Source organism: Tachypleus tridentatus, chromosome 9 (genome assembly GCF_004210375.1).
Source record: "Tachypleus tridentatus isolate NWPU-2018 chromosome 9, ASM421037v1, whole genome shotgun sequence".
NCBI classification, from domain to species: Eukaryota; Metazoa; Arthropoda; class Merostomata; order Xiphosura; family Limulidae; genus Tachypleus; species Tachypleus tridentatus.
In genome coordinates this window covers 28,425,177-28,441,472 of record NC_134833.1, presented here as the reverse complement: position 1 = coordinate 28,441,472, position 16,296 = coordinate 28,425,177, and the positions used below count along the sequence as shown (strand labels likewise).

General features: G+C 32.0%; 1 protein-coding gene across 7 annotated transcripts in view; it reads left to right on the top strand.

The window, feature by feature from the left end:
* Positions 1–16,004, top strand: part of LOC143224938 (cAMP-dependent protein kinase regulatory subunit-like) — a 33,333-nt gene extending 17,329 nt beyond the window's left edge. For 5 of the 7 annotated variants that reach the window (XM_076453434.1, XM_076453436.1, XM_076453439.1 and 2 more), the window contains 2 exons: positions 11,151–11,349; positions 13,448–16,004. In XM_076453434.1, the coding sequence (XP_076309549.1) occupies positions 11,151–11,323 (173 nt within the window). In that variant the 3' untranslated portion in view covers positions 11,324–11,349; positions 13,448–16,004. The remainder of the gene's footprint in view (positions 1–11,150; positions 11,350–13,447) is intronic. The other 2 variants (XM_076453435.1, XM_076453437.1) reach the window with 1 other exon arrangement.
* The last annotated feature ends 292 nt before the right edge of the window (positions 16,005–16,296 follow it).

Sequence of the window (16,296 nt, the reverse complement as noted above, 5' to 3'; positions counted from 1 at the left end):
AATTTTTTGAATTGTAGAATTTTGTTCCAAACTCTTGTTTTGTCTTAACCACTATCTGTAATAAACTGAAAAGGGTTTAATTTTTTAAATCATTGACACAAATAAGATTTTTAGGTTTACCAATAGATGGTATTAATGCATGAATATCCAGTATTGTAATAAATTGGATGATCCAGTTTATAGGTGGAGCCTATGTACAGTACTGTCCCCCTTGCATTGCTAAGATCTCGTTTAACATGTATGTAACCAATTCTTCCTATTAGAACTGGTATGCTGTTATAAGTTCTATTCAACAATTGATCTAGCTAATATTTAAGAGTGCATACAAGCCAATCATAATACCCACAGAAACATAAAACTTGAACAATAAAAATAGACTGTTGCTTATAAATAACACAGTCAGATTGCTAATCCTCAAGTTTATTAGTGATATACAGAGAACTGTCCAGTAATATTTTTTGTATTCTTGGTTTCATAACGTTATGATCTCTGTTATCTGAAGTATAAGTTTGGGTTTTATATGTTTTGTAGTGTGTGTTGTTCTTTATGATAAATATACTTTACATGCAAATTAAATATTGTATCATAAAGCTAAATTTATAGTATTAAAATCTGAATTCTTAGCTAAGTACACTATAAATAAAGTACAACTAAAAACTCAGATTATTTTGTGATGTTTAGTTCAGGGATATCTGAACCTATACAAACAGAAAATACTGTCCAGACACTTTGAATATAATAAACATGTATTTTGTTATAGATCTTATAAATTCAAAAGCTTTAAGTGAAGAAAGGAATTATCAACAGAGTTTGTTACCATGTAGAAAATGAAGCCCACACTCCTATTTCTTTCTTAGCAGTATTCATACATGCTACATTCTAAATTGAGTTCTTGTGCAATAAAAGTTGCCATTTTTGATATGTATATATATTTACATATTTAGAAAATCCCAACTTTGTCTGCATAGTGAGATCACAGTGATTTTGATATCAGTTTCATTTTACACGTTACTGAAACCCTACCACCCCTTTTAGAAGTACTCCATTATACACAGAATCAGGTCAAGTTACCTGCCTGAGACATGTTACAATTACATTGTTTGATTAGTAGTAAATCACTGGAAACCACTGCTATTAGAGATAAACATAAAAATCTCAATTTCCAAGAGATATATAAAACTGGACTTCTTGAGAAGTAATAAAATTTGACAAACAACACATAATTATGTATAAGTTGTCTTATAAAACCATTTTCTAGTTTCTGTGAGAATTTAAATAGTTACAATGTTTGAAAGATATCTTCAACATATGTGAACTGAAGATAAATAATATAATTGTAAAAACATGTAAAATCTTTACATATAAGTAGTTTGAATGATTGCGTAAATTAAAAATAAAGTACATTTATTAAATTTCTTTTGCATTCATGACTGCCAACTGAAAAATAAGTGGTCCTATACCAAAGGTGTTTCTGCCTATTTCAAATCAATGTGCAAAATTTCTCATGTGCCTGCCATAACTTTAGGGGTTGCGAATCCCTACCCTAACAGCTAAAGGAATGCTCCAGGCTAAAGGATATGGGACACACCCCTATGTTAACAGAAAGGAATGCTCCAGGAAATGTGGGACACAATGTTAGAAGAAACGATTACAAATATCTGTTGTTTAGAATATTTAGGTGGTAAATAAGCAAGTTTCTAGGAAAAGCTTTGCTGACATCACAAAACTAGTTAAGTTTGAAACTGATCAAAAGTTAGGAAAGTTGCAATTTTTTATGAGTATTTTCAATTAAAAATATTTGTAATAATACAGTGAAATAACTGTAGAATATTGAAAGTATTTATCAACTATTTTCTTACTGTATTTTTAATATTTTTATATTGCATAATGAAAGCTAATATAAATCCAAACTGCTCATGAGGTTGAACTATGTAACTTTGGAAAAAAAACAAACAAACAAACAGAATAAACAACATAACCATGTGTTTTGTAATGTGATATTGTAAACTCCAATAAAGTGAAAAGGCAAATATTTTTTTAAATTTTTATTTACACTAAAAGTACTCGCGTATGAAAACAACAAACATTTGCAACTTAAAGATTGATTCATAATGTGAATACATAAAAATATAAATTGGTTGAAGACATGCACAATAATAAACAGAAATTGAAAGGCCAGTGATGCCTTTATATCTCAAACAAGACATACATAGGTTGAAAGAAACTTTCTAGAAGGTTTTCTGTATTTCATTTTGTTTCTTTACTTCCATCTTTCTTTTGGCCACAAAAACATAGTTTGGTTCTTGTAAACCTTGAGATTCAATAATGTGAAAAATAAAATCAATCTGGTTTAGGGAGCATTTTTTCATTCCAAAAAATGTCATCTTGAGGGATGTTTTTGATACTTATGTCAAGAGGTGTCCAAATAATGAAATCACAAAAAGTTTTACCAGTTATATGAATAAAGTTGATCCTGTACTTGGTAATAATATGTTTGTGCAGTTTATAAAGAAGTCATTCCCTTAGCTTTTATTCAATATGCTCGACTTCAATAATACTGTTACATCCTAAAATGGCATCTGGGGAGGCTACTAAGTATCTCTTTTTCTGTGTCCACAATCAGGCCACCCTCCTGTATTTGGTTTCCAGTTTTAGTAGAGTAATCAAATGGGGCATTTTTTCATTGCTTTTACCATACTCTGTTGCAGATGTAGAGACAGAAGAACTGTATAAACTTATTATTTGAAGCTTAATGATGTATCCTTCATTTTACAAATTTCTCCAAAGTGGAAAGCTGTAATTTGTTTTCTCTGTTCTCCATGAATAGTTGTTGCACTGACCTTGTGTTTGTTTTTCTATTTCAGTTTGTTGTTCTTTTGTAACTCATAGTTTGTTGTTTTTTTTAACAAATCACTTTTCAGTTTTATGAACTCTGAATCTGGAAGATCAGGCTTTTCTGACTGAGGTCCATAATCCTTTTTTTCATTGTTATTTACAAATAGAAGTTACTTGGATATTCAGAATTTCTTTTTTGCTTCAGGAGCTACAAGTCTCTTATGAACCACCATCCTTTGAGTCTGTATTTTAGCTGTATATTTCTTCAAAAAGTGCATCTGTACTCTTTGTGATGTTGGATTTCCAGGCCAGACTATCCCATGTTGGGCCAAGTTGAAATGCTAAACCTGCAGTATATGCCCTTCTGCAGATCTGTTTGTCACCAAAAAATCTTGTCACAAGATGCATATCAATTTCTGCTGAGTTGTTTGTTGAAGTACTTATCAGATGGTATACCTTTCTGACTAATGTATCAACAGCAGTCATTATTCAGCTTAAGGTTTTATAAGGTATGTTATTCAAATTGTTTTGATGTCAGTTATCTATTCATGGGGAACAGTAACAGGATTTGCACTTGCTATGATCACCAAATGTATGGAAGGGTGCATTATTTAAATCTTCTTTCAATACTCTTACAGAATTACTGTTTTGTGCATTGTGTTGAACAGCTCCATGTGCACATTTTTAAAATCTCAATATTCTGTCTTTGTTCGAGTGTTTGCAGTTTTCTGCACTTTCTCCTGCTATTTAGAATAAAGTTTTTGTGTATAGCCTTACAGTATGCTTAGCACATCCCTGCCATAAGATACATGCTCCATACCTTTTTTTATGTACTGATGAACCACCATCACCCATCATTTTTCTTATATTGGAGCTTATGCATCTCTTCTGACTTTTGAAATACTTCTACAATTATGTCAGATTCTATTGCACTAAAGACTCATTCCAGTTTCTGTAACAAGTATATTTGATTTCTTTTCCTTTCCTTGCTGATGCAGTACACACACAACAAAATTAATTCTTACATCTGAGAAAAATAGTTTTGACTTTTGAACAGTAATAACTGCTATTCTTGAGATATCTGTGTATCTGTGTCCATAATTTCTCTCCTTACTCCAGTGGCTCAGCAGTATGTCTGTAGACTTACAACGCTACAAACCAGGCTTCAATACCCGTGGTGGACAGAGCACAGACAGCCCATTGTGTAACTTTGAAACAACAACAACTCTTACTTCATGAACAGTTACAGTAATATATGGAACTCCATCCATGTCCACATCACCATCTTCTTTAGCAAGATATCTTTTTTTGCAACCTGCTGTTATTAGTTGCTTATGGAGCAATGCTTCTCATTTCCAAACCAGAAAAAAAAGCACATACCGTAAATTCCGGCGTATAAGTCGAGGTCTATAAGTTTGGCCTAAAAATCATGATTTTGACATGTACCTGCCGTATAAGTCGACCCCCTTCTCTGGCTCAAATCGCTTGGTCGGAATATTTCAGTCAGCATCAGCGGCAAGGTGTAGCTAAGGAAGTGATATTCAATAATCAACTGCGTCATCAGCAGACTTTGTCAGGCAGCACCATTTTCAAGAATTCTTATTATCCGCTGTGACTAGCTACGCCTCGCCTCTGGTCAGCATAAAAATGACAGATTTGCACTTTACAATAGAGAGCAAAAGTTCTGTCACTACGTGTTCTGAGAATTCATTTTTGCTGACTCATTCGTGCGCTTTGCTGCGCTTTCACTCACGTGACGTTTCGTTTGCCAAAGTAAAGTGAAATCTCGTTGATTGGCCAACATGACATGCTTGCTTTCGACAAATAAGGCTTTCACTAAAAGAAGAAGTGTCACGTTTTATGCACCTTACGGTATTCCTGTCTAGACAAATTTATTGATTTTCTTTTATCTGGTGTGTCTAACCTTGCTACGCTTAGCTAGGAAATTAGCTGACCAATCGGCTCTGAATGAATTTTTAACTGTCTATCCAGTTTCAAAATGTCAGTTAGAAATTTCAGTGACAAATTTTTAAATAATTATAAATCGTTAAACAAGCAAGATGTCCAGTCAACCACAAAGAAGGATGAAATATGATGCAGCATTCAAGATAAATGTCATTCAAGCAGCCAAAGACAGTAGCAACAAGCGCAGCAGCTTCGGCACTATTGCATAAGTGAAAAATTGGTCAGAGATTGGAGGAAGGCAGAAAACACTATCAAAGAATTGCCCTTAACCAAATGTGCGAATCGTGGTCAAAATCAAGAAAAATGGCCAAGATTAGAGAAGGAAATAGCGACATGGGTGTTATCTGAACGTCAATGTGGCAGAATCGTAACAAGAGCCCTTATCCGACTGAAAGCTTTACAATGGGCAGCTAAGAATAAAGAAGACAGCATGGATTTTAAGGCAACAGTCAGTTGGTGTTCTCGTTTTATGCATCGTCATGATCTGGTCATTCGTCAAAAGACAAAAATTGCTCAACAGCTACCGAAAGATTTGGACTACAAGATCACGCAATTCCAGACCTTCGTCATCAATCAAAGAAAATGAAATGAATACAATATGGCTCACATTGGAAATATGGACGAAATGCCCATGTTTTTTGATATCGTTGGCAACACTACAATTAACAAAAAAGGAGAAAAGACAGTTCTGGTGAAGACCACAGGGCACGAAAAACAACACTTCACCGTCGTATTGGCCTGCCTCGCCGATGGAACGAAACTGCCGCCTATGCTTTGGCTGCTTGAATGACTTTTATCTTGAATGCTGCATCATATTTCATCCTTCTTCGTGGTTGACTGGACATCTTGCTTGTTTAACGATTTATAATTATTTACAAATTTGTCACTGAAATTTGTAACTGACATTTTGAAACTGGAAATTGAAACTGGATAGACAGTTAAAAATTCATTCAGAGCCGATTGGTCAGCTAATTTCCTAGCTAAGCATAGCAAGGTTAGACACACCAGATAAAAGAAAATCAATAAATTTGTCTAGACAGGAATACCGTAAGGTGCATAAAACATGACACTTCTTCTTTTAGTGAAAGCCTTATTTGTCGAGCAAGCATGTCATGTTGGCCAATCAACGCAGATTTCTCACTTTACTTTGGCAAACGAAACGTTGCATGAGTGAAAGCGCAGCAAAGCGCCGCGAATGAGTCAAGCAAAATGAATTCTCAGAACACGTAGTGACAGAACTTTGCTCTCTATTGTAAAGTGCAAATCTGTCATTTTTATGCCGACCAGAGGCGAGGCGTAGCTAGTCATAGCGGATAATAAGAATTCTTGAAAATGGCGCCGCCTGACAAAGTCTGCTGATGACGCAGTTGAATATTGAATATTTAAAAGAAAAACGATGCCAAAAGACAAGTTTCCACCAGGAGTCGTGGTTCATGTACAAGAAAAAGGATGGATGGACGATAGTGGATGTGTCAAATGGATTAACGAAGTGTGGGCCCGTCAGCCAGGTGCCATGCTTAAACCCAAATCGTTGTTAGTGTGGGACATGTTCAAGTCACATTTAACGGATACGAAAAAAGCATTAAATTCGAAAAAAACAGATATGGCGGTGATTCCAGGTGGATTAACATCTGTACTGCAACCTCTGGATGTATCGTTAAATAAACCATTTAAGGATTCTATGCGCACCAAGTGGAATGAGTGGATGGCATCGGGTCAAAAAACTTGCACTGCCGCCGCCGGAAATATGCGTGCTGCATTTTTGCCTACAGTGTGTCAGTGGGTAAAAGATTCCTGGGACTCTATTGATCTAAAAATCGTTGTAAACTCATTCAAAAAATGCTCAATTACCAATGCGATGGACGGTACGGAGGATGATATGTTATGGGAAGAGGATTACGATATCCCCTCATCATCAGTGGAGCATGACATTATTCCAGAAGAGGATCCTTACGATGACCATTTGAATGGTGAGGAATGGGACTTTGTGTTTGATCGATCTCATGTTGAGTAGGATTACTAGTATTTTACTATTTTATAAATAAATACCTATATGTCATATCATATAATTTTGATTTGCGATGGTTTTCTCGAATCTGAATTTACTAGAATTCATGTCATGAAAAACGTCACCGCCGTATAAGTCAAGGATGGATTTTTTAAACTTGAAATTTGGTGTTAAATTTTCGACTTATATGCCAGAATTTACGGTATTGTGCAACCAACTTCATCAGATCAACATGGAAGTTACACTATTTGGCTTATGGACAAAATAATATAGACAAAGGCTATAAATATTGAAATATAATTTCTGTGGTTTGACATGTATATATAAACTTTATCAAATTCCAATGAAATGTATACTCACTACAAACAGGGTACATTCATGATAGAGCACACTTGTTCCAATTGTGAATGTTTAGCACCTGTGGCAGTGAAACCCCAAATAGCAGAACCATTGACATAGTGATGTTCTCCTCCTGGTGAATTGTCTGTTTGAATTCTCACATTTTCACCACATACACATTTGATTACTAAAATACTTTTCAGTCCTTGATGAAGCTCACAGTGAAATAAAAGAACAGTTTTTTGGACAGTTGAATAAATGATATAACTTCCTCGAGTGTCTATAGGGCAGGATTGTTGATACCAGCATGTGGTTGTCTTTCTATCATATATTGTAGTTTTTGGGTATCATTCAAACTGAAAAGTAATAAGAAATATGTGTATATTGAGGTTATCTTGTACCTTAGTAACAGACAAAAGTTTATATGCATTAATTTACACTGATTCACATAAACATACCTTTCTGAAGTGAAGTCTGATGTTTGTGGGTTGTCAGGTTTCATCTGTAAATGAAAGTCTGACTGTTTTCTTCTGTAACACTTTTGTAAAGGTTTTGTGACTCATCTGTCTTCATTTTTGTAATGTTTTTTTTAAATAAAACTCACAATTATTTCATTTTCAACTGGGGAAATTTCCTTTTGTTTTAGTCATATTTCCAACATGTGCAAAGTACAAGCTGTTATGATGAAATGGCTTCTTATCTGCAGGCAATATACACAGTTGGGGAAAAGTGACCAATGTGTAGCCTGGGTTACTCTTTTGTAAGCCATTACCAAGCATTGTCTACCACCCTAACCAACACTGAATGTTACCTGAATGACCTTCACAAGCACTACAGCAAAAATAAATGAGATAAAATATCAGTGAGCTGTCTTGAAAAATAAAGCTCTAAGTAGCAGTTATGATTTTATTAATGCAAAAATCACAATGTGATGGCAGAATATTTGGAAAGAAATAGTTAGCCTAACTTCTATGTAACATTTAATGATAAATGCATACAAAATTATGATAGAAGATTTTGAAAAGTGGGCTTTTCTTCTGCAGGGGCAAACTGAAAATAATTTATTAATGTAATAATAATAGGTAGAATTGCAGAACTCTTTGTAAGTGAAAATATTGGGCCTGATCAATGCACCTGACGACAAGCTAAAACTTTTGAGCTTGCTACCATCTATGAGATTTTACATGAACAAAGCCTCAGTGTATTTTCTAATGGCATTTTTTGAAATTCATCTCTTACAAAAATTATACAACTTTGAGTAAATCATAAACATAATTGAAGTTGTTAATCTTGTAGATGTGAGTCAACTCATGATTGGTTTTATTTTATGGTCTGTTAAAATACCCCAAAATTGCATGTTTAAATTTAAAAAAAGTTTTAAAATATTGTAAAACCAAAATCAAAAAAGATAAACCACTCATATATGATGGTCATTAACTATGTACAAAAATTTGACACTTTAACTACATAGTTTTATGCAGTAACTGAATTTCATATTGAGAAATTAACTTTTAAAATTCATTTAATAAAAAGCTATTTGATAAGTGGCCTAATTTCAACCTGTAATTAAATCTTTAGTGTCTTTACTTTTCCAAGTTGTTATTTTTAGAACATTTTATTTATCAGACTTGAAAACATACCTGGAACATCCTTTAAATACCTGTATAATGGTGAACGAAAACCTTAACCTTTCTTTTTTCACAAAATTAAGAATTACTTTTCTTGTTTTTGTTTTATTTGATATTAATTTTAATTTATTCTTACTAACGTACCTATCTAATAATAATGTTGCATTTTGCAATGTGCAAAAGAACTATACTTACCTTTTGTTACATCACCATAATTTATTCTTTAAATGAAAAATAGTTAATATCAGGGCTTTAAGATGCTGTCACTACATTTTTCTTTTTGAAGGAGAATCCTCTAAAGTTTCTCTGATTAAAATTCATTATTGTCATTAAGCTTAAAACTCAGTGATTTAAACTTATTAATCTGGTAATTTTTGGTAATATATTGCAAGATAGTTTTTCTTCCATTTACCATAAATTTCCTACGTGGTTAAATCTAGCAAAGTTAAACCTAGATACTTCATTTGCATGTATAAAGTGTGTAAACTAATGCACATAAATTGTACCAAACTGTCTATCACTATAAATTTTCATGTCCATGAAATAGTCTTAAAAAAAAGTATATCTGTTTCTGTAGGCTACAAGTTTCTTAATGATAAACAAGTGAATATTTTCAGTTGTTTATGATGTTTTGTAACCATTTTGGAATCCAGGTATTGGATTATAGATAACTAATCAGTGTTTTAAAGGTGAATTTTACAGAAAAAAGAAAACTTTGCAGTCAAAAGAACTACTCATACTGATTAATTTTGCAGGTTTACATTTGTTATAAAAAATATGTGCTAATAAATGAAACATAGAACTTGGTGCAGAAAGAGCCCTTTCTGAGCAGCAATCTGAACGTTTTAGTTTTTACGTTTGCCGTGAGGAAAAGTACTGTGACGTAATAGTTGCCAAACAAACTGCCAACACCAGCGCATTGAATGTAAATAAACATGGCCAGTGCATGTGGAGAAACAGAGGCAGAGTCTGTTATGACTTTGTACTTGAGCTTTTTAAATTATTATATTTTACTAGTTATTGTTTATATTGCACACATACCTTTAAGTTTGTTCTTTTCATGATGCCAAAGGATGGCTTCAGAGGGGTGGAACCTGTATGCAGCAGGCTGAAATCAGTCCTCAGCTCTACATGAGGAAAGATGGTGGGGACGATCCTGTCTACTGCCGATGTTTTTTTCAGTCTTAACCTGCCTGGCTTGAAATGCACAGAATCCAAAACGGTGGGATCCAACACAAAACCTGAGTGTTCAAAGTGATCTTGACAAAGCTTTGCATGTTGTTAAGGTGTTAAGTTCTTTCTACTGACCATCCGCACCCACTGTCGCCACCTTGCCGGTTCCTTCTCCTTGCATGAAAATGAAAAGAAGCTTTTGCCCGATGCCGAACCGTTTTTACAACCATAAGCAATGCAGTAAACCATGTTATCATAAAACAAACATAAAGTAGCAATATCAAGACAAAAATAGTCTCACAAAGGATTTAATAAAAAAAAAGCACTGAAAGATTTACATAAAACATCAGCACTGAAAGGAACAAAATGGTCAGCGCACAATGAAGCGTGTTTGGCAACTATTATGTCATATTTGTAAAACGTCACAGAAACAGCTGAATGACCGAGAGGAACTTGAGTTCGAGGACCTACATATTTTGTTTCATTTTTACTCAAAAACTAAAGTGTTTAAAAATATGGCAACCACACAGAAATTATACCTAACCAAAGTACAATTTCTAAGGCAATTATTAAATTTGTTGAAGATGCACCTTTAAAGTCAACTATACATGCTAGACCATCCGAATTAAAATAACCACTGATGTAATATCAGTGCAGGAAATTATTTTCAGTAATAAGTTCCTTTATTTTTTATTTTATTGAGTAAAATTGAAGAGTCAATTATATAGCGTGATCTCTCAACAAATCTTGAGAAATATCCTGTGTTTGGTTCTTCTGCTACAGCTGTTATACTTTACATAGACCATTAAATTTAGAACAAAATTTATGCAAAGATGTGTCTAAAACCTATTTACTAGAAACGTTTTTTTAAATAATAATAAAAATTCCTCTTATCTAATAGCAACCTGCCATATATAATAAGGTTACTGGTAAACAATAGTTATTATGGCATGAACCTCTTATAGAAATGAATATTTGGACTTTGCTTCTGATACTCATGTTTGTGCTATGCTATTTTGGATGATGTGTACTCTTAAATGTATAAACCAATGTAAATACAATGTTCTGTTTTAATGTTTTAGTTATTGTATAATTAGTTTTTCTACAACTGACATTGTTCCTGGCATACTTACGTAAAAACTAACAATTTAGGTCACTGTTCAAACCTGGTTTTTTGAAGATTGTTTTGTAATCTTTCATAGGAGAAATTGCCCTACTCTTAGACCGTCCAAGAGCTGCAACTGTAAGAGCTAAAGGTCCTCTTAAATGTGTGAAACTCGATCGAGCTCGATTTGAACGGGTCCTTGGACCATGTGCAGACATACTGAAGAGGAATATGGCCCACTACAACAGTTTAATTTCTCTGTCTGTGTAAAATCTGTGTATTTGTTTATTTTTTAGGTAAGTTTACATGGTAACAGAACTTGTTTTTAATTTGTATTCAGACCTTCCAGTGAACCCAGCCCATATTTCCCAAGAAATATATAAAACATTAAAGTTTTGAAAATCAGCTTATATTTTTTAGAGTATTTGGAGATAAAAATAACTCGTGTTTTGTCAACATTACATTTCCACTCTTTATTTCATGTGCAATCTGAAAACTATTTTATTACAGTTCAGTTTCTGTGACCAAAGCTTTCAGTTTTACCCACAGTTTGTATTTAGTTTACAAATGTCTGATTTCAGGAACTATGTATTTTTGAGTGATGCTTAATGTTAGCAAGACTCTAGTAAACACAAAAGCGTACATTAAGGTGTAACATCTGTATTAAAATCCAGTGACCAGGTAGAAAGTTCAGAGCTTCTTTTATAGGAATTTCCATGTTAAAATACATTTAGTTATAAAGTTGTGTTTCAGCATCAGTATTTTAAAACCTACTATGTCATTAGGTGTGATACTTTATTCCAATGTCAGATCCAGTTTAAATTTAGTTCAGTTTTGATATATTTGTTATTAATGGTTTGCATATTTTTTCAACTGATATAACCCGTCACTACTAATACTGAAAGTATGTAAAATGTCAAGGAATCTTGTATAAGCTACATTTTCAAAAATTGAGTTTCCAGAAAAATTATTATAATATGGAACTAAACATGCAAAGGCTTTGTTGATTTATGAAGGTATTCCCTCATATTTTTTATACATATTTTAAATGGTGTGATTATGAATCTTTAGTCATTTGAATACAAAATAATGAACACTAAGACTAGAACTTTTGTTCTAGACCTGTTTTATTGATGTATTAAAAAATGTATTAAAAAAACTAACAAAACATCAGATTGTACTTTCAGGAGCTATGCTTATGAAGATCACTACATCTTATGGTAGTGTATAAACAGTTTCACAGTGACATCTATCATATCATGTAAGGCTGTTTATTTTATTTTACTTTGTGAATGTTTTGTCAGTTGTTGACAAGAAAGCATAAGCTGTTAGTTTTTCCTGTCCTCATCTGTTGAAATAAACCTTTTTTTCATAATACTTTAATATTTAAAGCTCTACTGCTTGACACTATTATATTCTCTAAGGTAAGCAGTCATATGGTTAGTTGAGTCTGTTATTTTGTTTTATGGGTATGCCTCACTTCAGTGTACATGGCTGTGTATGCCATTATTTTGTTTACAGGTTAAGTAATCAAAATTAGCATGTGATAATCCTACTACTATTATATCACATGAATGTATTCTATTAACTTTTAAAGGTACTGAACGATCTTTTAAGTATTTAATGTACTTTGTAATTCCCTAATTGTTAGGGAAGGCCTACATCAATTGTAGCTATTCTGAAAACACACAGCGTTGATCTAACAAGTATCATTTTCCTCGGTGTACACCTTACCATCACTATGAATTATCCAATGAGTCCATACTAGTACCTTTTAACTTGAAAACGTATGTTTGTTCAAAGATGCTGGAAGGCCTGCCATATTTGTTTTAAATATCTAAATATTTATACATGATTTATCTTGGTCAGTAATTGTACAGTAGTTTGTACTCCTATTATGTTTCTGATTATAATTTGCAATCCTTAAACTTTGTATCTTAAAATGTGATATATTTTTTTAAATAATTTTACTTGAAGTTATGTGTGTATAGTTTTATAAGTAAAAGCTTTATTCTGTGTGACATTTCTGATAGACTCCCTGTGTTAAACAGAAGGGATCTACACAAAACAGAACAAAAGTTTCTAATTGTTATTTTATTCTTTATTTATATTTTTTGTTTCTACTCATGTCCTTCTAATCATCAGACATTCAGTTGTTTTATTAGTACTTGGTTCACCACCATGTCCACATAGTTTTCTTATTTGTGTAACTATATATTATTTAGTCTAAACCTGCAGCTGTTTCTAAGTCTTCAGTCCACACCTAGAATTCCATTTTTTTATTCTAAAAGAAGACTCAAGTCTTCAAAATTGCTATTAGAAATAACATTTTTTAAAAATATTCAGTTTATCTATAAATCTGAGCTTGTCATTAAAGGTGTATTTCTTTTGCAGCAGGTCTGTTTGGATAAACCATTTCAATTAAGACTTTAAAGTTGGGCTCATTGAATTGAGAGAGTTCAGGAAACACAAGTCCATTTGTTAGAAAGAGAATCGTGGACCAGGCAGCTTGATGTGAAAGCTCTGTTTGCATGCTGCCACATCTGACATCTGTATTGAAACTAATGTTCTAACCTACACATTTGTATAGTTTTTTCCTAGATTACTTGTTTCCTGCCCAGGTATGGTAGTATTAATGTTGTTAAGGTATGTTTTCATGTGTATTTGTTGTTTTGTAATATTTAATGGTTCTCCTTTTTTTTTTTCTGTAAAATGTTTGTTAACAGCATGTTAAAGTGATAATGTTATTGTTGTTGTATTAGTTTAATGTATAGAGTGAGCTAATGGAAAAAAATGTTTTGTTATTAATAGACTTACGAATATTTTTTTTCTTCTATAATTAGAAGTACAACTTGTAGAACGATAATTTTCTCAATGCTTTTAGTAATTTATAGGAAAATATTAATTTTCATTTTGATAGGCTGTTCATTATATTCCTCAAGCAGCAATTACCAATTATTTATATTTTATAAAAGCCAGAACTGATTAATTGTGAAAAGGATTGTCAGTGTGTTTGTATTAATAAAACTTGTAATACATTTCACTCTGTCAAGTTAAAGTTCTGAAGTACACGTGAATGAGTGATTAAATTTGTTTAAATTTATATCATCCAACACAAAAAAAAATCCACGTTTAATTTTTTTAATTTGAGAGTCGTTAGGTTTGTACTTTTAAGCATTATCTTTCTTGTAACTTTTGTTCTAGTCCTGTTTTGTTTTAATAATTGATGTATTAACAAAACAAACATCACATTGTAGATAGAATTCCTACAATTTAAACCATCAAAGCTACAAAAATGAAAAGAAAAATCAAGGTACATTTTAAAGAGTAGAAGGATTGAATGAGATCGCACAAGAAAATAAATTACGATTTTAAAACATACTGCAATATTGTTTTTGTTATTTTGAAGTTTGTACAGGCTCAAGTTTTCAATATGAATATTTTTCAGCTAATTTAAAGAAAGCTGTAAACGTGTATATTATTAGTAGTAGTATTATGGTTCTACAGTCTGTGTTAGTAATGTTTAAATAGTTTATTATTATAAAGTAAGTTATTCATTTATGTGAAGTTTTAGTTTTAATAAGAAAGCGATAATACATGTTAAATGTACATAACACGATTACTTGAACTGTACTAGAAACAACATAAAGAAAAACATAACATATTAATGAATTTGTTTAATATAATATCTTATTGAAAATGTAATGATGAAGTAAACATTGTGAAAATGTAGAATATAATCGTTTGCCAGTATTACAATATTTAACACTTCTGTGTCTTTAAATATTGTGTGTTCAGTTGTCGTTTTCTGTTTTTCTTCGTATGTTATTTGTATTTGATGTTTGAGCTAATTTCTTGTATTTTAGTAGTTATGTAAACTATGTAGTAATTAAACATTAACAGAATAAAAAAGTTGCTTAACTGTATCTATATTTATGTATTTGTAATGTGAATTGTATGCTAGAAGCACATTACAAGTCCTATTATTGTATGAGCATTATTAAATATATTTCCAGTAAATAGCTAGACAATTTTAGGCATAGAAGATCCAACACATTCTAAAAACAAACCCATTAAATGGGGAAAAAAAAAGTGAAAGAACTTGTTTTAAAGTGAAGCTGTATATTAAGTCTTTATATTACTTTTCTCCAAATAATCTTCGAGAAAATGAATGCACAATTCTCATTTCCCCTGAAGCTCAAAATGTTCAAACTTAGATGTAGAAATTACCATGTAATCAAAGACATAAGGAGAAATATGGATTGGTATAATTATTCATAAAATAACTGCAATTTTGGTATTTGTAACAAGATTTTACTAGGAATGGCTGAGAAAACAAATTTTACTGTCAAATTATTTTGTATGTCTTATACTGTAAAGTTATTAAATATCCATGTATCTATATAGAACAAGTGTAACTATTTCAGTTATTAAACAGATTATAACATGAATTATTTACTGTGTTACATTGGAATTAGTTAAAACTTTACATCTAATTGGAGTCTTGTGGCTGATTTATATAAAAAGTAGAATCCCTATGTATTCATAGTAGATATTGGCTCTAGAAATTATTTGGTTCTAACACATTTTATTGCTATATCAATAGGTTAATGATATAAACTCATTGTTTTTATTGTTTTAGATATTGAAATAAACCTATTGTGGACCGTTTTCATTTGATCTATTTATATCATAGATACAGTTAAGTATTTTTTAGGTTTAACAGTTTAAGTGATGAAAATAATGTCACAAGTTATCCTAACATTAACAACTTCACAAAATCTCATTTTAAAACGCATCATGACGAACCTTAACCACAAAGGATCTGTAGTTGTGGTTGTTGTGTTCTATGATACAGATTTGTGTATCTGTTGGTGCAAAATTATGTTGATATTGATTTTAATGTATGCTATGGCTTGTGAAGATATAATAAAAGTGTATACCAGTTGAATCTTGAGGTGGTTGATTCATTTTAACGTGTTGCTGAGATTGATCGTTTCAGGTCAAAATTTTGTTAATAAACCAAAACCTACAATTTCTTGACTTTCAAAAAACTCCAAATGTTATTTAAGCTAAAACCACCAAGCCTGTGCAAGAATACCCTGAAGAAGGCAAGTCATGATAGAGAAGAAGGGATTATCACATTTATTTATGGATTAATCTAAATACAGAAAAGATACGTTAGAGTTAAAATGGAAAAGGCAGAAATAAACAGGTACAACTGAAATAGTGAAAGCATAAAG